This window comes from Xenopus laevis, chromosome 9_10S (genome assembly GCF_017654675.1).
Source record: "Xenopus laevis strain J_2021 chromosome 9_10S, Xenopus_laevis_v10.1, whole genome shotgun sequence".
Taxonomy (NCBI): domain Eukaryota; kingdom Metazoa; phylum Chordata; class Amphibia; order Anura; family Pipidae; genus Xenopus; species Xenopus laevis.
This window is the reverse complement of record NC_054388.1, coordinates 29178506-29206058: the sequence shown is the minus strand read 5'-3', so window position 1 is coordinate 29206058 and position 27553 is coordinate 29178506. Positions and strand designations below refer to the sequence as shown.

Here is a 27553-nt window from a genome sequence, read left to right as displayed (position 1 = left end):
CCCTGGTTTATATTGTATTGTGTTTCCTATCAGCTCTGCTGAGATAAAAGATTGCTGTCCACAGCCTTAGATAATACATATTTATGAACTGCCTCAAGTATTTTAAATACAAATATAATGCTTTCTAGAAATGATGACGAATCTTCAAAAGCACACATGTAAAATGTAAACATTACAGGGGTTATTTATTAAAGTCTGAATGCTAAAGACCTGAAAAAATTGTGTTTTTTTACTGTAAAACCAGAATTTTTAGTAAAAAATGAAAAAAAAACTTGAATTTTTTGGGATTTATTATGCCCAGAGTATGGAAAAAGTCTGAATTTGAAAATCCGGCATCTCAGACCTGCCATGGTTGCATATAAGTCAATGGGAGAAGTCCCAAAGATATCTTCATCTGCGATGGGTTTTGTGTAATAATCCGAAGATTTAGTGGTTTTCAGGCAAAAATCTGAAAACATCTTTTTAATATGTGTATGATAAGCACTGAACTATAAGCCTCCTACACCGTATCTTGTGAGATGTACAGGCCCAGGATGAATATCCATGCTTTAACCATTTTTGTACCATAGATTAAATTCTACAGCAATAACAATCTGGCCATCTGAGTGGCCTATGCTGTAGAATTTATGTTTCCATGTTCCAACCAATGATATGCAGACTACGTAGATGGCAAATAGTTTACTGCATTTGACCCAATCTAAGGATTGTCTAACCTGAAGGGACCTGTTACATATTGCCCTGCTATAACTGCAAGACTAGATTTAGTGCACCTGTAGAAAAATACTGAATACTCTTCATCACATACTGTATTTCATACATTATAAGGCTGCTGGCAACCACAAGGCAGGGACCACATAAATCCTAAGAAATAATATCATTGCGGCTATCCCAAATGTATATTGTCTCGTTTGATGCATTAACGGCATCACCAGCAACTAGTAAGGATCCACTTTCCTGCAGCTGGAACTATGTATGAGCTTTCCTTTTGGTGCCTGCAGAATCCTCTTTTGGCAGCATGATAAAATATCCAGACCCGTATCATGGAGTTTCTCATTGTACCAATGATCAATATCATTCAAATGCTTCCGTGATCTTCTTCCACCCAGGCTACTATTTTACCTTCCCAGCCTGGAATAATATCTTCATCATGAAACACCTGGGGAAAGAAAAGCAAGAACTGAAACTGAACCAAGAACTGTTATTGGCCCACAAAGGGGACGTTTCCACGCTGATGTTATTATATGTATGTGTAAATTTGAAAGTAATTATTACTACACAGCAAATAATTCACTCTACAATATAAAATGTAATTCCTGAACCAGCAAGTGTATTTTTTTGTTGTTGTAATATTGGTGTGTAGGCGCCATCTCAGGTCATTTTGCCTGGTCATGTGCTTTCAGAAAGAGCCAGCACTTTAGGATGGAACTGCTTTCTGGCAGGCTGTCGTTCCTCCTACTCAATGTAACTGAAGGTGTCACAGTGGGACCTGGATTTTACTATTGAGTGCTGTTCTTAGATCTACCAGAGAGCTGTCATCTTGTGTTAGGGAGTGGTTATCTAGTTACCATCCCATTATTCTTTTGTTAGGCTGCTGGGAGAAAAGGGAGGGGTGATATCACTTCAACTTGCAGTAAAGCAGCAAAAAAATTATCAGAGCACAAGTCACATGATTGGGGGCAGCTGGGAAACTGACAATATGTCTAGCCCCATGTCAGATTTGAAAATGAAATATAAAAAAATCTGTTTGCTCATTTGAGAAACAGATTAAAGTGCATATTTCTGCTGGAGCAACACTATTTACTGATGCGTTTGGAAAAAACATTTTTCCCATGACAGTATCCCTTTAATTAATTGTTCACATCAGTGTTGGTGGGAATTGCATCATTTTGGCACAGAGCCACATGATTGATTAGATACAAATCAGCATGTGTAGGTGCAGCACACCACTCAGTCTTGGAAGAAACACATCCTTAAAGGAGAACTAAAGCTTAACAAAAAGAAGTAGGCTAGAAATGTTGTACATTGTATTTTGAGCTTCTGTATCAGCCCAAGGCAACCACAGCCCTTTAGCAGTAAAGATCTGTGTCTCCAAAGATGCCCCAGTAGCTCCCCATCTTCTTTTCTACTGATTTACTGCACATGCTCTGTGCTGCTGTCACTTACTGAGCTTAGGGACCCACTCACAATATACAGTACACATAGAATAGAAATGTCACAATATAAGGCTGATTAGTAATTAATACATATAATTACTACATGGCAGCACAGAAACAAGTGCAACTAGCATCAGAATTTAATTATCAGCCCTGCTTATATTACAGGCCAACCTCCTTTTCTGCTTGATATTTGCAAAGACGACCCCTAAGCTTAGCTTCTCAACAGCTGCTCAGAGCCCACTGAGCATGTGAGTGTCACAGACACTTTCCAAGATGGAGACCCCCTGTGACAAGTTTGAAGTCCTGGATTATTGCTGCTATTGACAAGCTGAAATGTTATGCTGGTGTAATAAATTCAGTATATAAAATAGGGCATTTTTAGCCATATTCATTTTTAGGGTGTAGTTCTCCTTTAAGGCAGGTGCTAATTCCAAAGTTTTTTTGTGTCCTGTACTTTGAACCTTGCATTTTAATGCACGGAGCAGGTATAGAAGGTTAGTAAAAAAAAATTTCTCCCTCCTAATGCATATTTCACCCAACATAAAAACACCTGAAATGTATTTCTACCCATGCCACTAACACAACCATGAGTAAACAACTTTGCATCATGAAAAATATTTTCAACCTACTAGAGGATTTCCATGACTAGGGCACCTTGCACTTTGTTCCATGAGGAATTGCTATCAAAAATTTATTCAGGTTCCTTATTAATATGTAGAAGCTTATTAATAGGATCATTGAGCAAGGAATTTCTGCATTTCATTTTTTTTTTCAATAATGTTTTTATTTCTGTTGTACTTGATGATTATGTACACAGGTTATACATAAAGCAAAAAAAAATAAAATAAATAATTGTCAGAACAAGTCAAGTGAATATGAACTCAAGATAGTAATTAACATATCTGCACCCTGTCAAAGTGACCATTACAAAATTACAAAATATCTCCATCTCCAGAGTTGAGCTTTATGGACAACCTGTATCAACTAAAACTCTGTAGGTAATGGTATTAAATTGTTAATTTTCATTCACAGGTACCTTGATTCAGTAGCAATCTATTAAGGTAGTGACTCCTGGGGGCCTCCATAGTGGTCTGTGAGATTGTGGTGTTCAACAGCAATTGGTCCGCCTCCTGGACAGGTACAGCTCCACGTAGTAATTTCCGATTCATACCATGTAGTGTACTGAAATATTTGTATGGTTAATTGTCTGGTGGTGTGCGGTAATGTGTTAATATAAGTGGACCAGGTGTCAATGAACTTTGTTGTATGTTTTTCTTTGTCCGTCAAAGTCTCCACCCAGTCCATATGAAAGATGTGTTGCAATTTTTGTAACACCAAAGACATAGGTGGAGAAGATTGCCATTTGTGGAGTATCGCTTTTCTAGCTGCCGCTGCTAAGCGTTCAGCCAAAGCTTTTTCTGGTTTAGAAATGTTGGTATCAGAAGGAGATTTACTGAATATAGCCCATGTTGCTGTAGGTAACATTATTTTCCCAGAGACATTGTTCCAATAGTTGGCGACCTCCCCCCAGAATTCTTGAATACGTGGGCATGACCATAAACAATGAATTAAGTCTGCTCTGGCTTCACCACATTTTAGGCATTTATCTGAAATTGTTGTGCCAATATGATATCTTTTTAGGGGGGTTAGATAGGTCTGATGTAGTGTTTGTAGAGCCATCTCCTGGTAAGTGCTGGCTGGAAACTTCTTCATAACTCGTGTATGAAGTTGAAGAATGTCTGCATTATCTGCTTCTGGGATTATTGTGGCCCACTTCTGGAGATTGGACTTGTGTATGTCTAACGTAGATCTGATTTGTCTGTGGATTTGGGATGTTGATTTTATGGTGTCCCTTCTAAGCCATAAGAAATCTATCGGGTTGTTTTTATCTTTGTCAGTAAGTTTGGCCAAGTATTGCGAAGTAAAATGAGTCAACTGTAGTAACTGAAATTGGTGGAGCTGTAAAAACGGGTACTTCTGTATTAAGTCCGCCATTGGCTGTAAGGTGAACTTGTCTGTAATTAAATCTTTGATATTCTGCAAGCCCTGTGTTTGCCATAAATTAAATATGGTAGAATTTAGACCTGGAGTGAAATTTTTATTTCTGATCCAAGTGAGGTGCATTGAGTTAAAAGAAGATATATTCGTTTTTTTGCGGATAGTATGCCAAGTTTTATAGGTGTGGATGAAAAGTGGGTTATCTTGCATGTTTTTAGGAATGTCTTTTAATGGTGTATGTAAAAGAGAATTAAGAGAGGAGCCTTCAGACAGTATTTCATCAATGGATATCGTGGTATAGACATTCCTATGGTGAATCCAGTCTCCCACGAATTGCATTTCATTTTTTAAAAAACTCTTACCTCTACTTTCACTGTTCCAAATTCAGGATCCAAAGCCTTGAAGTGGTATCTGTGACTTCCCTCTCGACCAATAGCTGCTCTGAAGTCCCTCAGTGTCACCTCTCCTAACCTATTGATGGAGAACACTCATTTATAATAATTAACTGGAGGGAGGTTCAACTGTCTCGGCACATTATCTAGAAGGAGATTAGGCAACCAGAGTCCTTCTTATCTTTGGAAGAAAAAGCGCTTCTGTCAGGATTATTAAGTATAAAGACCGGTTAACTAGGAAATGGTAGCAATAGTAGGGCAAGATGACTAAGGCTAACATTGTCTTGTCTTCTGCCCTTTCCACCCAAACTTGGTCAACGGTCAAGGACTCAGGGCAAAGGGTTTGAAGGCTGTGTTAAGGCTTGGGTGAGCATGTGATAATTATACAGTGAGCTCCAAAGGGCACAGCAGGGTAGGCAGAGTAGTTTTGTAACCCTTCTTGTCTGACACTCTGGCCATATTTTGTATTAACAGCAAGTGTTTTCTTTATTGGTTTTGAGGGACTTTCCTGCCAGAACTCACTCATCACATACCGGTAGTGCAGCTTTAATTAAGGAGATGGCAGAAGAGCTGGCACTGTAGCATTTATAATCTATAGCCGGCAAGTGGTTAAAGCAACAGTAACACCAAAAATGAAAGCATTTTAAAGTAATTAAAGCGTTACCAACACATTCCTATAAAAATCATAGTAACGTATCCTTATCAAGGAGGTGCTGCAGGCCGAATAGTTTCTTCTAAAAGCCCCGCCCCAGACCCGCGAACCTTTGTTAAGCCGACCCTACTGACACTGCTAAATGATCTTCTGCATTTTTTCAATGACACTGGGCTGGGGGCGTTGCAATCCTTCCATAGGCTAATTACAAATTAGAACAGGACTCCAGCCAATGGAAGGATCACTCTGCCCCCAGTTCAGCGTTACTGAAGCAACTCAGAAGATCCGTTTGCAGTGTCAGAGGGATGGCTTTTACAAAGCTTCGAGGGGCTGGGGGTGGCTTTGAGGGGGGATTTTAGTGGAAACTATTCAGCTTGCAGCACCTCCTTGATATGGACACGTTCCTATGATTTTTATAGGAACATGTCGGTATTGCTTTAACATATAATACTGTATACATACAGCATGCACTGGCAAAAGTTGCTTCAGAAACACTACTATAGTTTATATAAACAAGCTGCTCTGTAGCCATGCAGCCAGCCATTCAAGCTGGAAAAAAGGCACAGGTTACATAGCACATAACAGATAAGCCATGTCCAATAATATGGTGTTTTATCTGTTATCTGCTATGTAACCTGTGCTTTTTCTCCTTTTTCCAGCTTGAATGGCTGTCCCCATTCTGAAGGAAAGAAGCCAGTTTTACCAGTGCAGAGCAACTGTACGTTATATTTTAACTACTTTGATACACTTTCTGTTTTTTGTGTTACTGTTCCTTTAATAAAGTTGTAACATTAGGTTATTTTTCCGTACCTAGGTTTTTTCTATATCCACAGGGTCTGTAAGTGGTCTGTTATAGGGCTTAGTATGATCAGTGAAGGGTCAGCTTTCATTTTTAGGAGCTATAGGGTACAAGTGAAGCACAAGATGTTTTTGATATTTTTGTTTACAATGTTATATAGCTGTTCAGTATTGCTTTTTCTTTTATATACATTTACAAACAACAATTATCTTGAAATTGTATGTAGCTTAATATTGCATTTACCATTACCTCTTTGGTAAAGTGACCATGAAGGGTGTCAGAGAGCGGTCAGTAAAGTACAGCACTTTGGTGGATGAGTTGCTGCTGCCCATGACTGGGGTGCTCTGTGAATGTGGCATTGCTGCAAAAATCAATATAACAAAAAGTTATGGACAATATAATTGTGTTTATACTGTGCCTCCCTACCCTTGTCACTTAAAGGAAAACTATACCCCCAAAATGAATACTTAAACAGATAGTTTATATCATATTAAGTGGCATATTAAAGAATCTTACCAAACTGGTGTATATATTTAAGCAAATATTGCCCTTTTACATCTCTTGCCTTGAACCCCCATTTTGTGATGAGATCACCTGACCAGAAATACTGCAACTCTTTACTTTACACTTCAATATTAGAAAAAGGGTCACAAATAGAAAGTAATTGGAAAGTCTTTATTTCTAGTGAACAATCTGAAACCAACTGAACTGAAAAGTGTTTGAAGGTGAACAACCCCTTTAAAATATCACTGCCCAGTGTGTAGTAAAATCACAGCATGATGGGCCTTGTGCTGCATTTTCTCAAATACTAGACTGCAAACATGGTTCCCTAGAGCGTCATGTAGAGGGAATGGTACTATTCTTAAAACAGGAAGGTCATATTTCTTTTAAGCTGTAAAGTGACTGAATGACTTACTAAGAGAAAATGTAAGTAGGTACAACAGTGTGGTTACCATTTTGTTACTTGTATTTCTCCACTAGTTAATAGAAATAGTAAATTCTGACAAGCAGCTCAAGAGAACAAAATACAGTAAACCACTCGGTATGATAAATAGGAAAGCAAACAAAAAATGGCAGAAGGTCCAAGCTGAGATTTAAAATCTACCCTGGCATTTCAAATACACAGAGGCCCAAACAACTCCCACAGCCCCAATGATAGTGACTGTCTATTGTATCTTACAGCAGCTTCTCTGGCATTTGCCACAATCTACAGATTGCAGGGCCCTCTAATCACATTTTTGTTTGTTGAACATGAAGCATTGGTTAACTTGTTGCTGCTATAAAAATAATGATGATTTACTTGTCTACTGTATAAAAGAAAACATCTAAAATTATTGTTTTTGGTTTCCAAGCCCATAGTAAATCTACATCTACTATGACATAACTCCTTCAGTGTATGGGGGAATATTGAATAAAAACTTAGTGCCCAGAAACCTGAATTTGTAGTGTTTTCAGAGAAAACCAGCACCCCAAACACCAGAAAATTATGAAGGCAAAAAGCATCTTCAAATGGTTAAACCTCTGCCATTGACTTTTACATGAATTTAACAGGCTTTAGCTGGAGTATTTTCAGATTTTTTGAGGTTTTGGAGCATAATTAATCTCTAAAAATGTGAGGTTTTGTTTCTTTCCAAATATTCAAGGTTTTTTTCACAAAAAAAAACTCGACCTTTAATACATAGACCCCTTGATGTCAATATTGTCCAACGCTTATTCTATTCAATATTGTCTATTGCCTAATCTAATTAGGTTGCAGGTTAAAAAATATATATAATTTAGGGGGTGACCATATCACGTAAATGTCTAGTGACAATTTTCCTTGATATATTATACTTATCTGCTGTTGTAGAATTCCATTGGAATCATTTACGTTTCCCAGGGGTGCAAGTCAGCACCCTTTAGTGCTTGTCTAACAAGGATTTGAATCCCAGTTAAAGCTGAACTCTACTTTAAAATGTTTAAGGAGCAGAGCACAGGCAAGAACTTGCTGAAAAATGGAGCACAGAGGCCTGCTGCCATTCTGCAGAACACAGCGTGTAAAGAGAAAAAGAATGCAGAAGTGGATACAACTGTGGCCACTATATATAGAGTAACGTGAAACACTCAGCTCTACCTGATCATCTTCTTCATTCATGTACTGCTGAGGAAGAGCCTTCCGGTGATCCAACTCTTTCTGAAGGTCAGTCTGAAACAAAACATTTAAATAAACACAAACATTTTACACTCGCACTAATAGAAAACTATAATCATAACCATTTGTATAATTTTTCGTGAGCCATGGTTTGTATAGAAATATATTTTCAAACTCACATAAATAATTGAAACACGTGGAATGACCATCACACAGTTAATCTATAAATTGCTAAAAATCAACAAAACAACGGTGTTGACAATATAACTTGATAAGACAAAGAGAAGTGAGAGGTGCCACAGAATGACAAGGTAGATAACCCACCAAGCAGAATCACTAGTCCAGGTGCACCATCCCCCGCCCCTCAGCTCAGGGAATGGCAAATCGATATTATGCAGATGGAACAGGTTGGGCTATCCATCACTCTAAGGGAATCCATGTTTCTTGCCCAATAGGCGCTTAGTCATGGGCCCATGGCTAAGTGCCTATTGGACACAAATGCGTAGTGCCTATTGTAATGTGTATTTTTTAACTTTAATCGATAAACGTTGCCTTTACTTTTATAATTTGGTCCTGTGGATTCCCTTAAGTGCCGGATAGCCCAGCTTGTTCTATATGAACAATGTAATCTGATAAACCACAAGAACACGGGTCATTGCATCAGTCAATGAGGGGCCAGCAATTAAAAGTTACCAGTACCTTGTGATAGTTGGCTTCAGAAAGCTTCCGTTGAGATTCATCAAGCTTTCCTTGCAGTTGTTGTATAAGCCATTCCTTCTTGGTTAAATCTTTCTGCAATAACATTCATTATCAAGGTTACTGGCGAGCATTACAAGGGACCTTTAGAGAAATTCTCAGGACGCAACACTTGATCAAGTCAATGTACAAAACGCTGAAGATCTGGGAAATCTATGCTTTAAATGTAACTATAGCAACTGGAATGTATTTGCCCAATAATCATATCAATTACTAATCAATGGTCAATATAATCATTGGAGTAAAGATGGTAAAATAGCATTGTATATGACTGATGTCGTGTGTCAATTTAGAACAACCAATTCTAATTTAAGTTTAGGGACAGAAATTCTTTTCTCTTAGGATATTGTGGGTAAATACCTATTTCAAACTAGTGGGAAACTAGTTGTCTGAAGCAAGTCTGTTTGGTTTTAATTTACCGCTACTATATACAGTATCATGGGCTAAATGAATGAAAACCATCACAGACAGCTTTGGGAAATTTGCAGATGATGATTACAATAATAACTCAAATATGCACTGTACCTGTTTAGTGGTAGGCACATACTTTTTACACAATCTATTTATTTTTAAACATCCTCTTTAAAGAATACAGCGGGATGTTACTATATACCATATTAATCTCTGAAGATGCTTTATTTGAAAGCAAAAAATATTACAGATTTTATATGAATACTCTTATTTGCTCTGGTAAATACCATTTAAATAGATACTGTTTGTTACAATATTATTTTTACCTTATAGTCTGCAATAAACTGGCTCCTCTCTTCCATTTTTCTCTGTAAGTCCACCTAAAAAATAAACAGATTCATTTAGGATGTTCAACACCACATGGCCTGCATTTAATTTTAAGGTGGGCAGTGGCATATTTTCCATGGTAGTGCAAATTAAGACTGCTCTGGGCTCTGAGTGGAACCAAGCACAGGGACCAATTATCATCTTACTTACACAACTTACACACGCTTCTTTGACATGTTCTAATAAGTAGACCATGCCATGATAAAATAATGATACAGGAATTGGATCTGTTATCCAGAAAGCTCCGAATTACTGAAAGGCTGTCTCCGACAGACTCCATTTTATCCAAATAATGCAAATTTTTTAAAATTATTTCCTTTTTCTCTGTAGTAATAATAATAATAATCATAATAAAATAGTACCTGGTAATTGATCTAAACTAAGATATAATTATTCCTTATTGGAAGCAAATCCAGCCTATTGGGTTTATTTAATATGTACATGGTTTTCTAGTACCCTTTAGGTATGAAGATCCAAATTACGGAAAAATCAGTTATCCAGAAAAACCCTAGTTTCTAAGAATTCTGGATAACATGTCCCATACCTGTAATAAGTGCAACTTTAATGCTATGGGCATACTTTTTCCTCAGCCTGCTTTTATACAGTCCATACGCTGGGCTCAGCCCGCTGCTGTCACATGGAGCGGATTTTGGAAAGCCAAGAAACAGACCCCATGTGCCCATAGTTTAAAAAGAAGCACCTTCACACCTCAAAATCATGGGAGCGGTCACAGAGTTCTTTTATAATTACATTTATGCTTGCATTCTAACACAAACAGGGCCGATTTCCACAAGCAGTGCCCAGAGGCCACATGGTCCTAGAACCTGCCATGTTCACGTGCACACCCCCCATGCGTGTGCTCTCCACAAATCTGGCTCTTATCACAAACAGTTTTTTCAGCTCCATATAAAAAGGAACATTGCAGATGTCAGGGAATTAGGTGCATTATATAGGTCAGATAGGGCCCTTTGCTTTCCACTGACAAAAATTTACATAAGCTAAGGAAAATGTGTAGATAGAAAGAACCAATTTTGGCCATTAGAAAAAAAGGGCTAGGCACACATTTTGCATGCTCCTGAAGCCAGAAACTAGCTAGATCAACTATGGATGTAGGGTCTGCTTTGACCTCTGTATAATATTCCACAATACCATCTTTTTTTAAGAAGAAGATGAGATCTAAGTGTTTTTATTAAATCTAGAAAAAATCCCAAGTACCTTGGGGGTGAGGGAGGCACCAATACATAATGGTTGAAGGTTATACAATTTTTTCTTTCATGTACATATGACTAACATTAGAGGAATCAAACGACACTATATACAGATCTTTTTGACATAAAAAAGAACAACGGGTCATCACTTTAGACCTAAGTAACCAAACTTTCATTTTAAGCAGCGCTGGTGGTTCTTCATGCTGAGGCAGTGAGAATACAGTGAGAATACAGTGAGAATACAGTGAGAATACAGTGAGAAAACTTTGCCACGTGATGCTGTGATGACAGAGTCTGTTAATACCTTTAAGAATTGCTTGGACGACATCTTCTTCCAAGGTTGCAGTGATTTCAAGGTATACCGTTTGTTTAGAATTGGTATGTACTGTATATGTCATATGAAAAAGTTTGGGAACCTCTCTTAATTCTTTGGAGGTTTTGTTATCAGTGTAACAAACTTGAAATGTTGGACGGCACTTCTGGAAAAGGCTTTATTAAGGCAGTATGCTGTAATACACCTAACGTGTTTTGGGATCGTCTCCCTTAATTATAGCTATGATTTAGGGATAAAAAAAACCCTACCCCCCCCTACATAGATCCCCCCCCCAGCCTAGCTGCTACTCAGGCAAATGCCCCTAACTCTTTACTTACCCCTCGGTGCAGATTCTGTCCAGCGGAGTTCATGGCAGCCATCTTCCGGCTCTTCCGTAATCTTCGGAATAAGAGTGGCGCTTCAGCAATTTTCGTCATTTTCGTTGTCGCAACCCGGGAAAATGCTCCAACTGCACATGTGCCGATACGGCACTTACTTACCGAAGAGAAGAAGATGGCTGCTGTGAACTCCGCTGGACTGAATCTGCACCGAGGGGTAAGTAAAGAGTTAGGGGCATTTGCCTGGGTAGCAGCTAGGCTGGGGGGGGAGTTAGGGGCATTTGCCCAGGGTGGTGGTTAGGCTGGGGGGTCTATGTAGGGTAGGGGGTAGGGTTTTTTTTACTTTAGGGTGGAATTCTCCTTTATGCCCCTTCAGTGCACTGTCATTTATTTACCCTCACACAGCATATTGGAGTATTCCTGGTACATATCTCACATTCTGGCTTTGCAGCTCATGCCTGTCCATATTAGCCCGCAGTAACTCCTGTTTCAGTTGAAGCACAGAGCTTTCTTGGGTAGCCAATCTCTGCTGCAGCGCATCCTGGGGAACCAAAAACAATAAAGCTGAGCAAAAGCAGCTATACATACTAGGGATGCACCAAATCAACAATTTTGTATTCGGCCAAACCCACAAATCCTTCGAGAAAGATTTGGCCAAATACCGAACCAAATCTGAATCCTAATTTGCATTTGCAAATTAGGGGTGGGCAGGGGAAAACATTTTTACTTCCTTTTTTTGTTACAAAAAAACACGTGCTTTCCCTACCAGTCCCTAATTTGCATATGCTAATTAGGTTTCAGTTCAGCTGGGCAAAAAGATTCGGACGAATCCTGCTGAAATAGGCCAAATCCTGGTAGAATCCCGGTGCATCCCTAATACATACAGCAAAACACAGGGCAGCAAAACACTGAGCAAAACAAAGCACATTATCCTTGCAATGGCATCCCTGCTGGACTAGGAAACATTTGCTGAGTTTTCTCATACACATAAATGAATGTATTTTGTGTAACTTTACCCTCTATTAATTATTATACTTTCTCATAATACTTCTTACTTAATCAATGATATTCTTCCCTATTACAGTATATTTAGATTATACCTTAGGCTAAATATTAGAATATTTCCTGTTGTAAAGTGTTAAAGGAGTGGTTCACCTTTAGGATAACTTTTAGTATGTTAGAGAATGGCCATTTCTAAGCAACTTTTAAACTGTTCTTCATTATTTGCATTTACTTTCCAGCTTTCAAATAAGGGTCACTGACCCCATCTAAAAAACAAATGCTATGTAAGATTATAACAAATGTATTGCTATTGCTACTTCTTACTACTCATCTTTCTATGCAGGCCCTCCCCATTTGTATTCCTGTCTCTTATTCAAATGAATGCATGGTTGCTAAGGTAATTTAGACCCAAGTAACCAGATTGCTTCAATCGCAAACTGTAGAGCTGCTAATTAAAAAGTTAAATAACGCAATAAATAACTGCAAATAATGAAAACCAATTGCAAATTTTCTCAGAATAACACTCTCCACATCATAAATTAACTCAAAGGTGAACAACAATTTTATCAAACTGTGTAAAACAATTAAAGCCAGAAAATGTTGTTAAAAGCTTTGTAAAATAAATGATGACTTTTTTAAGGTGTGTGTTTTATTTGACGTTGCCTGAACGTCAGATTTGATGCTGTTATTTTACACAGCTTCAGATCTTGTGTAATCGATTTAAGTCAATGGAAAAAATTCAAGCTGCAAGTTCCGCTGGAAAAAAAACAAGGAAACAAGACAGAAAAAAACTTGGATGAATGCAAACTTATCCCCATACCATTTTCAAGGGGCTGCTTTCAATAAAACTGGACTTTTACACAAATACTGAAATGCAATACAGGTATGGGATCTGTTATCCGGAAACCCCTTATATAGAAAGTGCCGAATTACAGAAAGGCTGTTTCCCATATACACCATTTTATCCAAATAATACAAATTTCTAAAAATGATTTCCTTTTTCTGTAATAATAAAACAGTATCTTTTATTTGATCCAAACTAAGATATAATTAATCCTTATTGGAAGCAAAACAATTGGGTTTATTAAATGTTTAAATTCTTTTCTAGTAGATAAAGATCCAAATTACGGAAAGATTCATTGTCCAGGAAACCCCAGGTCCCGAGCATTATGGATAACAGGTCCCATACCTGTACACTGCTTGATAAATTTGCATTTTTTTTACACATTAATGCCTGGTGTATTTTGTCACCATGTTTTTACACAGCATGATAAATAAGTCCCTAAGAATTACAGTGACTATTTATTTTATTAATTGGTGCTTTACAACATTTTTGCCTAATCATACTAGACTGCTCGTCTTACCTCTATTCCCTGCAGATTTCTGTTTTCCTGTTTATAGTTCAAAAGTTCATTCTGCAATATTAACATAAGTTTAATTAGTCAGAAGCAACAGATAGAGGCACATTTATCAAAGGTCGAATTTTGAATTCATGTGAGTTTTTTAAACTTCCAATATATTTGAAATTTGATTGGGGGGTTATTTAAGAAAAATTGAATATCGAAAAACTCGCTTACCTACTCAAATCGAATTAGAATCAAATACGACTAAACTTGATTCGAGTTTTTTCTCCTGAAAAAAATTTGAATGTCAGGAAAACTACTAACATGTCCAAATTGGTCCTTGGACCTCTCTTATTGATGTTATAGTTTTATTAATAATTAATAGAGGTTTTAGGTGGCTAATAGTCGAATTCGAGTTCTTAAAGGACCAAAGTATGATAGATTGGAATTAAAACTTGAATCGAGTTTGGATAATTTACAATTTGAATTTTAACCATAAAAAAAATGTGAAAATTCTAATTTTCAATTCGACCCTTAATAAATCTGCCCCATAATCTGGGTAAAGTTGTATCTGTATCTTGGCCTATTTCCAGTACACACAGAGTACTGTATTGTTACAAGCAGCACTATCTGGCACACTGGAACAAATTAATGGAATCCTTTTCACCAACGTCACACACAACATTTTCTCCTCTTGCGAAAAAATGCTGATTTGCCCCCAACCACCAGTGTACACCATTAATTTAATTTGCCTGTTACAGTGTATATGTGGTGGATATAGCATAACAACAATTGCGTTAGTATGAACTTTACTTATATAAGTATCTATACAGGGTTTCACTTATTTCTGGCAACCCGAGAGAGAATGAAATAAGATGCACATCTTACCTTTAGTGACTGATTTTCACTCATACTTTGATCCAGACGACTTTTGATGATGACCTGTAAATGAAGCAGAGACACAGTATAGCCAGCACCTTGTATTAAGCAAATAATTTCAGGAGGGAATAGCACAAGACTGTCCTCACCAGTTGTTCTTCTGGGCACGCCCCGTCTTCTTGCAGAGTGAACAGATTCTGTTGTTCGTCCTCAGGGAGGGATCTGTTTAATAGCAGGGCCTGAATAGGAAACCAAATACTGTATCCAGGCATAATAACAATGTACTGTACTGGATTCTGTTACTATAGTCTATTTAAGTGTAAACCAAACTCTTTAATGATTCCAGATATGTTTATGTGAATTGGAAATTAAAAAAGGTCTGGTTTTAACTACTGCGGTTTTATCCTTCCCTTATCTCTCTCATTTTTCTGAATTCCTCCTACTCTGTCAGCATGACATCTGATTTTATTTATATATGTTACAGTTGTGTTCCTGAAGCTGATGATGACAGTGTCAAATTAAACTATATGGACTGAGGCTCAAAATAAGCCCTGGCATTTCAAGTAGAGGCCCAATAAATAGTTAATAGGGAAACTTACTGGTATCTGCCAGAAGCCACAGATTGCAATGCAGGCCTGATTATTAGTCTTTTAGTTGGTTTATTAACAAGGAAAGGTCAATCCCTGAAGGCAAATACAAATTAATCATTTACTGAACCTTAAAGGAGTAGGATATTCACTTGGGGTGCTAATTTGTTGTAACCCCAGCAAATACAATTGCATACTTTTTACCCAGAAGTGGCACAATATGCCCAGGCCTAGGGTATTTTTGCTCTGAATTCCATGTCAAATCTTCACTGTTTTGTCAAGGAACACTTGCAGCTATCCAGGACCATTTGCACGTGTAAAATGTGTAGCAAAAATCATGTAGCAAGACGTTCAGTTTTACTGTACTGCACATATGCTGATTTCTGATGTTACTGTGCGTTCGAATGGTCCTGTAAAGCTGCATGAGATATAACGGGTCCCAATTCGTACCCCTGTGAACTAAATCCCATACACCTTATAACATCCCCCAAATTTCATCCCCCAAACTGCTTAGCAAAATGCTTATTGAAGTTTGGCCAATTACTTTGTGAAGATTCAAAACTGTGGATCTGTCAATGCCTTTGGAAATTTATCCCAACTATGTTTGTGTTATTATGTCCACTATGTCCCCTATACAAGATGCTTGTGTAGTTCATTTAGAGAGCTTCACAATTCATAACATTATCATATGTATATTTACGGTTTAATGTTATATTAACCATGGTCAGGGTTTTATTCTCTATATAGGCACCAGTGAGTCTGTACCTAGAGAGGCAGCTTAAGGAGGGTGGACCACAGTTACCTATATATATTGTAAGCTGCGGGATCAACAACAGACACTTTTCACCTTTTTAAGGCAGTTTATTTACACACAGGGGTGACCATTTCAGGATACAAAACAAATCATAAAAATAAATCCTGCCCACTGGGCACTACCTTCACACATGAAGTTCCCTTACTAAACTGGGCCCCTTGTGGACTACCAGTAAGCAAACACATACGTTGGGGTCATCTGTACTCATGAATCTCCTGGGGGATTGTTCAGCCTCTTGGCTTTTCTTACACAGATCGATTCTCCGGTACTTGGTCTTGTCTCTCTCTGCACCTCGCAGTGGCAAGTGCAGCCCCTCTGGGAGTTCCTCACACAGGCGGGTATCCTTCCTGCTCTGTGTCCTGCTTTGAGAGACCTTCCTAACAGCTTGACTAGAACTAAATACCTTTCCACAGGAAATTCTTCCTGTGGAAAGGGAGCTCTAATCTGTGAGCTGGACTACTGGATTGGAGTACCTTGCTTGCCTGTTCTTTCCAGAATACTCCTGCTTCCAGGACTTGGCCACCAAAGCCTTTAAACAGAGAACCTATTCTCTGTTTATTAACACCCTTCCTGTTGCCTACCTCTCCCACTATGAAGAACTTAATGGGAAAACACACAGTTTCCGACTTCGTTTTGGTCACTCTACCACAATATATAAAAAACCCAGTCTGCCACCAATCAGTTACAGTGAAGCTTTAGGGAAGGGGGGACAATGCATGCACAGACTGTCCTTAGTGAGACAAAAGTGAGCTCCTAGCAGATAGCAGATATCATTTTCTTGGCTTCTTCCATCTCTCTTTCTAAATGGTCCTGTTGCTCGAGGAGACAGTCCTCCCATGATGACTCTGGGTAAATTGCAGGGCTTGTACACTGAAGATCAGTGTGGCACACAGAAGGGGTATCTTCTGTAATAAGGTGAAGATGGACAGTTATAAACATGTATTAGGTCAAAACCTGAGCATCAAGGTACAAAGAGTACAAGGTATATATAAGAGTAGCATGTTTCCTGTGGTAAATGTGTAGACCCTTGCTTTTGCATATATATATATATATATATATATATCTGGAGACAGGCGAGCACACACAGGTCTTAGTTGAAAAGCAAAAGGTGTTTATTAAACAAAAAAACTAACGTTTCGGCTAGCACTCTAGCCTTTCTCACTTTGAGAAAGGCTAGAGTGCTAGCCGAAACGTTAGTTTAGGCTAGAGTGCTAGCCGAAACGTTAGTTTTTTTGTTTAATAAACACCTTTTGCTTTTCAACTAAGACCTGTGTGTGCTCGCCTGTCTCCAGATATACACTACTATTTTGCTGTTAGCACCCAGGCAACAAGACTTTTTAAACGAGCTGTGCTGGCTTTTTTCTGCTCTTTATATATATATATATATATATATAGTATCAGACAGTGCCCGCACTCAGTCAATGACGAAGCCAGGGGTGCACAATCAAGTTTGTAGTAATAATGAATAGAAGATCAGCACACTCTGTAATATTTAGGTGAAAACAAGTGTTGATTTATTCACACATCTTATGCGACGTTTCGGTCCCACATGGGGACCTTTCTCATCCTTGAGAAAGGTCCCCATGTGGGCCCGAAACGTCAGATAAGATGTGTGAATAAATCAACAATTTTTTTCACCTAAATATTACAGAGTGTGCTGATCTTCTATTCATTATATATATATATATATATATATATAATATATATAGCAAATGGAGGATCAGCACACACTGTAGTTCAAGTGAAAAGGTGATATTCATATAATGTTACATGTTAATCCGACGTTTCGTCCCTCCTTGGGACCTTTCTCAAGGATATAATGTGTATAGCCAAACAGGCTTTAAATACCCACCCCCATTAGTGTTTTTTTGGCGCCCTGATGACGTCATATGTCCATGTTAGAAGTTTATATACAAAGTCAGCAACATTCCAGTGTTTTTCCAGTAAGGTGTTGGGTGTATATTTTTTTGGAAGAACACTATATTAGAAGTAGGCATGAGTAGTAAGTAGTCTACATGGCTACTTATTGATCCCACCCAGCAGATTATTATTATTTTTTTTTTTTGGAAGAACACTATATTATTTAATATATAGTCCATGTTAGAAGTTTATATACAAAGTCAGCAACATTCCAGTGTTTTTCCAGTAAGGTGTTGGGTGTATATTTTTTTGGAAGAACACTATATTAGAAGTAGGCATGAGTAGTAAGTAGTCTACATGGCTACTTATTGATCCCACCCAGCAGATTATTATTATTATTTTTTTTTGGAAGAACACTATATTATTTAATATATAGTCCATGTTAGAAGTTTATATACAAAGTCAGCAACATTCCAGTGTTTTTCCAGTAAGGTGTTGGGTGTATATTTTTTTGGAAGAACACTATATTAGAAGTAGGCATGAGTAGTAAGTAGTCTACATGGCTACTTATTGATCCCACCCAGCAGATTATTATTATTATTTTTTTTTTGGAAGAACACTATATTAGAATTAGGCATGAGTAGTAATTAGTCTACGGGTGCATCAGGATATGTGTCATGTTTGCAAAGGGCTGATATTTCGTATGATTTTCAGTAAATGTATGCTGGACAGACAATCAGGTCAGTAGCAAACTTCCTTGTACTTTTTGCCCTTCTGCCTTGGAATATAATGGATTGCTCCACAGGCCAGTCTGTGAATTTCACCATTTTTCACTATGGCACATGTAGCCAAATTGTACTTGTATGTGGTAAATCACAAATAAACACAAAAATGCATTCTATTGCTAGACATATCAAGACTGGGTTATAGAATATGTCTAGGACAATGTCCTAAAACAGGTAGGTGACATCCCAGCCCATGATGCCTTAGACAGTAACCCCCAATGCCAGTTGTACCTGCTGTTGTGGTTTGAGTGACTACTCTCAAGTGATTTGTGGGTGATAGGGATGTAGCGAACGGCGGAAAAAATGTTCGCGAACATATTCGCGAACTTGCGTCAAAAATGCGAACGGTTCGCGAACGTCGCGAACCCCATAGACTTCAATGGGAAGGCGAATTTTAAAAGCTAGAAAAGACATTTCTGGCCAGAAAAATGATTTTAAAGTTGTTTAAAGGGTGCAACGACCTGGACAGTGGCATGCCAGAGGGGGATCAAGGGCAAAAATGTATCTGAAAAATACATTGTTGACACAGCGCTGCGTTTTGTGCTGTAAAGGGCAGAAATCACACTACGTCACTCAGGTGATGTTTCTGGACACGGAATGTGAAAAAGCTCACACAGCTAGGTGGCACTTGGTTAAAGACTGGGCAAACAATGCCTGCAAGGGCAACGTATACAGTAGGGGATACGGAATATATTATTGCTGCTGTAAAAACATCACTCAGGTGATGTTTACGGACACGGAATTATTATTGTTATTTAGACAGAATGTGAAAAAGCTCACACAGCTAGGTGGCACTTGCATACCTCCCAACTGTCCCTCTTTTGACCACTCAACCCCCTGTCCCTCTTTTGTACTGGAAAGTCCCTCTTTTCTCTGCACTGAACAGCCAGAAAAAAAAACAGTTTCTAACTTAATTAGCTTTTGGCAGAGAGCTCAGAACAGCTAACAGGTGCAAATAAGATACTTTGTAACAATTTTGACTCTGGTTGGTGCTGGTGGTGGTGAACTACTAGGAGGAGCAGCACACCAGTCCCACTCCCCAACACAGCTAGACTAATAGCACTGGGCTCTTATAGTAGCAAAGTAAAAAAACAAAAAAGAAAATAAAAGCAGTCCTTACAAGGACTATTGGGTTACAGGCAGCAGTCAGCAGATGAGAGATCAGAAGCAGTGCCCACAGCAGCTACATACAGAGCACTGCAGTAGAATGAAAAAACGCTGCAGGGCTTCAGTTTATATATGGAAGAGGAGTGGTCCAGGGGGTGTGGGGGTGGTCCAGGAGGGAGAGCTTCCTGATTGGCTGCCATGTATCTGCTGGTCTGGGGTGAGAGGGCAAAAATAAGCGCCAGCTAAGGCGAACCCAAATTGGCGAACGTCGCGCGACGTTCGCGAACATTCGGCGGATGCGAACAGTCGATGTTCGCGCGAATTAGTTCGCGGGCGAACAGTCCGCGACATCCCTAGTGGGTGAGCCTTTTTCTATCTTACAAACAAGACACCCTTATTATTGTTAATTACTTTGCTCTTTAAGCTACATTATAATTACAGGCTTAACCTCAAGCAATTGTTATATCTTAAATGCAATCCCTGGTATGTAAAATCAGTTGTGAGAGCATTATTGTATTATGGCAATTACTGTAGCAAATTCCTTAAAGAGCATCTATCATCGGAAAATCCCCCACCAGAGGTGCCAGCTAGTTCAGCCCATACTCCAGTAGAGGGAAAAATTATTTTGCCCCTCAAGCAATTCACTCCTTAAGTGCATATATACTGTATATGCCCCAATATGGCTGCCCACACTGGAACCAGAAATAATAATTGGGAAAAAAGGTAGATGGCCCCCTTATCACACTAGGCCATTGGCTATAGCCTAGGGTAGCCTGTGCATTTTTCTGTGCCTGATAGATGCTCTTTAAACACCAAAGTCGTTTTTGGTGGTTATCTCACTCCGTGGTGTTCTTACAGAAATAACCTAGGTTGGCACAGTTTTTAGCAACCAGGAGCACCTGGTCACCTGTCATACCTCCCAACTGTCCCGTTTTGAGCGGGACAGACCCGCTTTTGACAGCTCAACCCACTGTCACGGATTTATACTGTACAGTCCCGGGTTTCTCTTTGATCTGCTGCACTGAACAGCCAGAACTTAAGACTCATCTTAAGTGTAAGGCCACATTGGGCCTTTTGGGGAGATTTGGTCGCCTGGCCTCGTGCGGCAACCAATCTCCCCAAACGCCTTCCCTCACTCTGCGCTAAACGCCCACAAAACGCCCAAGGTGGCCTTACCCTTATGGGCAATTCTCCTTCATTTGCAAAACGGTAATAACACCCCACTATTAACATGGTAATTAGGAAGTGTGGCCACAAAGTGGGCGTGGCCACAAAAATTTCAGCGCCAAATCTTTTTGTCCCTCTTTCTGTCTCCTAAATGTTGGGAGGTATGCCTGAGATGACAGACCCAAACGTGCCCCCTTTTAGGAAAAGAACGCACCAGCCCGAGAAAAAAAGTAAAGCAGTGGCATGCAGCCATTTTACTATATACTTACCTATAGTAGATATCCATAGCACAAAATTTGCCTTGTGCATATGCAGTGGCATAAAATTTCAAAAATGTTATGCCACTACAAATACATAAGTCTAAGTCCATACCATCCAACATTTGAAAAATATAAAGAGGGACAAAAAGATCTGCCATGCCCATTTTTGACCACACCCCCTATCTATTTTACAACATGTGGCAGGTTATGGAAAGTCTGAATACCTTTCTGGGGGTTTTATGGTCATATTTTAAGTGTAGTTCAAGCTTTGCTAATGTATTTGAAATTGCCCTTTAGGCTGCTAGACTCATTTCTCCCAAGAGGCTTGCTTAGCTCATTAGTTACAATTGTATCTAAATGCAGGCGCTGTGTATTCTGGGCTCTCTGCCAAAAAGCCTCTTATTTAAAAAAAGAGAGACTCAGGACATTTCATTAAAAATCAGGGACTGAGGGTTCAATTGTCAAAATCTGGACTGTTCCGCAAAAAAACATCGGTTGGAAAGTATGTAAGTTCAAAAAGGACAAGTTTAATAAGGTGGTGCCGTAAACTTAGTTTCTTTTCCCTGGGCCACTGCATTGGCCTTGTAAAAAAAAAATCTAACACAGCCCAGGGTAAAAAGCAAATATATTCACTGCATAACATATTGCCATTACCTTTTCTTGTCCTTGTCCCTGTATATTTTCCAATACTCATATTCTGGATCTTCTGTACATATTATTATATGGGTGTACAAATTAAACATACAGATTACATGCGAAATTGAAAGATAAAGGATTTAAAGAGGACCCTGCTCAATAGTTATTGCAATACACTAGTTCTATGCCAATTAAGAAGTCCCTTCCCTATATATTCATTTAAATTAAATTAATTTAGTGTAATTTTGCGTAAGTTCTACTTAAAGCATTTTCCAATTACTGCAGGGCTATTATGTGAACTGTGGAATGTCCCTCAGTTTCCATCTCTACAACAAGAGTAGTTAGAGTTCAAGAAAGTAGTTATAAAACTAGGACAGAGCTAGCTTAGAGAACATGAAATACACATGGATAAAAAGGGTTAATTATTGGAAGGCATTATTCATTTTTTCTGAGGCAGTTTTTTTTGCACAGGCCTGCTGTATTTAGCCAGAATTACAGCAACAGCAATTCGGCAGGTTTTAGATGGCAAATGGTCGCAGTTTTAAAGTTTTAAATTTCGATATTCCAATTTTTTACGTTTTTTTTCAAATTTGAATCGAATTTGGACTATTACCTAGTCGAAGTACAAAAAAAATAGCTTGAAATTTGAATCTTTTTACTACCAATTTTCCCTTTGACCTTTGATAAATCTGCCCCGAAATGTACATTCTGCAAAGATAGTGACAGGTTTGCTAGGGAGCATAGAAAGAAGTGGAAGTAACCAGTGTTGTCAGTGTAAATGGGAGTCTATTGTTCCAGTCATTTACATCACTCCTCAATCAAAACAACAACAGACAAACTGCTATATGGATTTTTTTTCTAAGCAACTTTTCAGTTACTTATTTCTTTTGTAAGATTTTTGTTTTTGTTATCATTCCTATTCGACATGTTTCCAGCCTGCATCTGAAAACTTGAACCGATCAATAGGATCTGTCACCCGGGCAACCAGAAACTGACTGTACAGGTTCCATTTTATTGTTTTTTTATTGTTTAGTTTCTTTGCAGGTCCTCCCCTATTGATCTTCTATTCTGACTTCTAAATTGCTGCTTGGTAGCTAGGGTAATTAAGCCCCAGGAGACAGAATTAGAAATTCCAAGCCTGACAGTTGCAGAACATCAATGCACATGTTACAAAGAACAAAAACTGAATGCTAACTACAAATATTATACTAATCTTATATTAGTGATGTGTACCTAGCTTCTAAGTGTTAACTACTACCAACTACTACTGAACCCACTGAAAGTGTTCCTCTAAAGCTGTCTTTAGTATATTTTTTATACATATTAATCTTTTAGCCATTTTTATTTTAACGCCCTTTAAACTTTGTGTTCCACCTGATTGCCTGTAGGTTTGTTTGGCGCTCTCTGCTGAAGAGACTTACAAGAGTAGAATAGCTAATTATAAGAAGATTTTAAATTGGCCTTCATTTTTTCTTTTTTATAGTTTTTGAATTATATGCCTTCTTCTTCTGACTCTTTTCAGCTTTCAAATGGGGGTCACTGACTCCATCTAAAACACAAATGCCCTGTAAGGCTACAAAGTATAGTTATTGCAGCTCTTTATTGCTCATCTTTCTGTTCAGGCTCTCTCCTTTTCATATTCCAGTCTCTTATTCAAATCAATGCATGGTTGCTATGGTAATTTGGATCCTAACGACCAGATTGGTGAAATTACAAACCAGAGAGCTGCTGAATTAAATAACTCAAAAACCACAAATAATCAATTGCAAATTGTGTCAGAATAGACAGAGCTGATGTGAAATGTTCATATTAAGACTCATATTGACCAGAACGTGCATGACTGATATTCCCTATTCCCTATGCCAAGTTTGGTCTGCAGACAGAATCTAAGCATCATTTATTTGAAGTATATGAAAAAAGGAAACATCAGTCATGAACATAATTTTCTGATTCCTAAAGTAATTACAGTGGTGGATTTACAACAGATAGGCAAAGATCTACGAGAGATCAGACAGATCATGAAGGCCAATGCCTTGGACAGTGAATTTGCTGCTCTTGAAATTACGTTTGTTAATGGCTCAATAATCCACAATTGCTATTCCACTAAATCCAACCAAACAGTTGACAACCAGTGCACCTTCAAGAAAACTCCAAATAAAAGTATATTCTACCAGTTTATGGGACAGAAGAATATTTAGGTAAACTATAATGTACTTACAGATGTTGGTGGCAGAATGTTGTGTGCAGCGATTTCCATTGTTTGTCTAAGGTCACACCAGGGAGCCAGGCCACAAAGTCAAAGCTGTTTCTGAAAAAGTGCACAATTTAAATATAGTTAGCATGAAAGTTTCACTACACTAGTTAAGACTATCAATCCTTCATATGTCAAAAATACTTCTGTTATGGTGTACATTGGTGTACATTGGGGAAGTTGTGAGTTATACTAAAGCATTTTTTCTAATTGGCTATAAAGTCTAATGATGGATCACTCTGCTATATAATATAATATTTGCTATATGATATAATATCAAATGACCTTCAAACCAATGAAATACTGTATTCTAATTAATGTATATCTGAAAATTGCATAAAATTACATATTCTTTCATCGGGCAACACTTTATGAGTCATTTAGGACAGCAAGTACAGTTGGGGGTCTCGCTAATTTCTGTGTAGTCAGTTGCACCTAAAGCCCCATTCATTTAAGGTACTTGTGTCAAAATGCTCTCTTGGCACTTTTTTGTATTGTTGCACTTACTGTTGAAGGGGAACCCTAGTCTGCTGCTGAGCACCACTAGTCATTGACATTCTAGCAAACAGAATAGTTCTGACTTTGACGCATTTATCCGTTTTTTAACAATCTTTCTGACTGTCAGAAACATTTTTTGAGTCAGCAAAGCCTTAATAATTCATAAAAAATGTATAAACTGCTGATTCTCTAATTCAATTGTAAATAAATGTGTTCCCAAAGTAATGTGACCAGACATCAGATAACACAAGAGATTTCAGCAAATGAAGTGCTGAAAACTGCCTATGCTCCTGAGCTGGTGATCTTCAGTCTAAATAGAGCAAGTAGAGAAAATGTTTCTGCTTAAACCACATGTAGATAATGTTTAGACTTGGTGACTGGCAGACTTAATTGCAGTTTATGGATGGGTCAACCCTCCCCCAAGTAAATCTCTTTTTACTGCAACTCACTAAATAAAGGGCATGGTATGAATGCAGAGGTCACAGTTTGTATAGAAATCTAAAATAAAAGAGTAATTCTAAGAAAATGAGCAACCTACATTTATAGCTGCCCAATTCTAAGTTTCTGTTCCAGACTAGGCCTCTGCAATACGTTATGTTTATGACTTTCAGTTCCATAAGAGCTTGGAAGGCTAAGCACTGATGTAGTTAACTGATATTGTACTTGCTTTAAATAAATGTAGTTAATTTATATGATAAAATGCTGGTATATAAGTTTAACTAATGGCAGGTGTTGTGTTGCAATAGCTGAAGAGAAGTTGAACAGTTAGAATTAATTATAATATCTCTAAAATAGGCGTGTCCAAAGTGCGGCCCAGGGGCCAATTGTGGCCTTTTATCAAATTTACACTGGCCCTCAGCCTCCTTCAAGATATTAATAATAATCAGGTATCTTGTACATGTAGCAGTAATATTTGGGCACATCAGTGAAATGATCTGCCACTTGGTCTATACGGCTGCCTGTGTGCTGAAGGTGTTAGTAATAGACACATACTGGCACGTAGTGATGCGCCGCTCTCACATACTTCTTTACTTTACTGTTCTGGCACGTCACTACTTCTATTGCACCTTCAGCGCTAAAGTATGCGAGAGCAGCACATCTCTCCGTGCCAGTACGTGTCTAATGCTAACACCTTCAGCACACAGGCAGCAGTAAAGACGAAGAGGCAGATCATTTTACTAATGTGCCCAAATCGCTACGGCTACTCGATTCCTTGTTTAAATTAGTTAAACGGTGTGAATGGTTCAAAGAATGTCGGGCTAAATGGTCGGCGCCCACACATTTTCTCCTCACCAAATCTGGCCCTTGTTGCAAAAAGTTTGGACACCCCTGCTCTAAAACCAAGACGGGAATTCACAAAGACTTTCAAATCCAGTTCATAGCTTGTCACTAATGTTCCCTCTTAGGTTAAGGTCACACGGGGAGATTCAGGGGGGGTTTAGTCGCCTGACTACTAATCGCCTCTGGGCGACAATCTCCCCGATCTGCCTTCCCCTACCTTCTCCTTCTCGGCTGGTATAATGAGGAAATGCAAAACTTTCCGGGCGACTTCTGGCAAATGAAAGCAACCTCGAATGCTGCCAATCCCCGCTGTCGCTTTTTCATTATAGCCGGCGGGAAGGCAGTTCGGGGAAATTTTCGCCCAGAAGAAGAGGCCATTAGTCGCCGGGCGACTAAATCTCCCCATTTGCCCTTACCCTAAACTTGTAAGAGCGCACACAAATTTTGAGGCCAGCACACAAAACAAACTGTGGTGCGGACAAAAATTTTGTTTGAAAACATTACATCTTGCATTTATTCTGACCTGTGCACAAGTGCGCAAACAAGTTCAAAATGTGCGCACAAAATATTTTTTTTTCTCACATAGCTGAGAAGAAATTAGAGCAAACAGTGTTTGTGACCACATGAATGCACAACACTCCTCTGATCTACGCATTCACTATTCACATAACCTATTTATAAAAGCAATTATCCAACTAATGTTTGGTACAAAGTCACTGCATCAGAAGAATTTATGGAAAGGCACCCCAATGGTTATAATCACTGAGCTCAGACCTTGTGTAGTTGCTTTTTTCCTGTGCAAAATGCATGACCCAGAGAGTGCCATCTTGCTTCCAGTCTCCCTGATCCTCTCTGCTCCTCACTGTTGCTCTGGGTTGCGCATATGAGCAAAAATAAAAATGGCTTTCCAGTTCTAAATCCCTATTTTTCTCTACCAGTAACGACTGCAGAGACCTGAAACAAGCACTTTTCTCCTGTTCAAAGCTTTATAATATATTGTTTCTTTATGAAACAGTATAAACATTATCTTATTATTATGTTGGGGACAAGCTGTTGTTTATCAGGATTCCTGCCTTGTCACATCCCTGATCACGCACCAATCTATTCCTGTTACTGAGATATACTGGGAAATATTTAAGTCTGTTTCAGTGCTTTTTAGTAGTTGGGCTACCAACAATTTGGGTGCAAATTGGAAGGAGTGGGAAACAGGCCTGTTAATGTGGGTGATCATCAGGAACATGGGAAGAAAACAAGATGCATGCCTGCTTAAAAAAAAAAATTCACGGATAATTTATGGTATTTTAAAAACAAATTTGATTGATGGGATGGGTTACGGCTGAGGAGCAAATATGCTCAGGTTGATAAATGATGCCCAGTGTCAATAGAATAAACCCCGATATACAACTGTAGACATCAGTGGTGTAACTACCAGGGGTTCAGAAGATGCGACTGCACCAGGGTCCGCACCACCTCGGGGCCGCTGGTGGTTCGCGCTATTGCGAATCCCAGGCCCTCTTAGTTACATATTGCACTTGGGGCAGC

At 38.6% G+C, this 27553-nt stretch overlaps 1 protein-coding gene across 1 annotated transcript; it reads right to left on the bottom strand.

Moving 5' to 3' along the window:
* Positions 1-395: 395 nt before the first annotated feature.
* On the bottom strand, positions 396-18055 carry LOC121398772 (dixin-like). Its single transcript, XM_041578074.1, has 12 exons — positions 18019-18055; positions 16931-17071; positions 14915-15012; positions 14775-14828; positions 13908-13958; positions 11978-12082; positions 9622-9675; positions 8828-8920; positions 7912-8182; positions 6247-6358; positions 4517-4625; positions 396-1156 (listed from the first exon to the last, which is right to left on the bottom strand). The coding sequence occupies exons 1-12, from the start codon at positions 18053-18055 to the stop codon at positions 1076-1078; spliced, it is 1206 nt and encodes a 401-aa protein (XP_041434008.1). The 3' UTR covers positions 396-1075.
* Positions 18056-27553: the final 9498 nt, after the last annotated feature.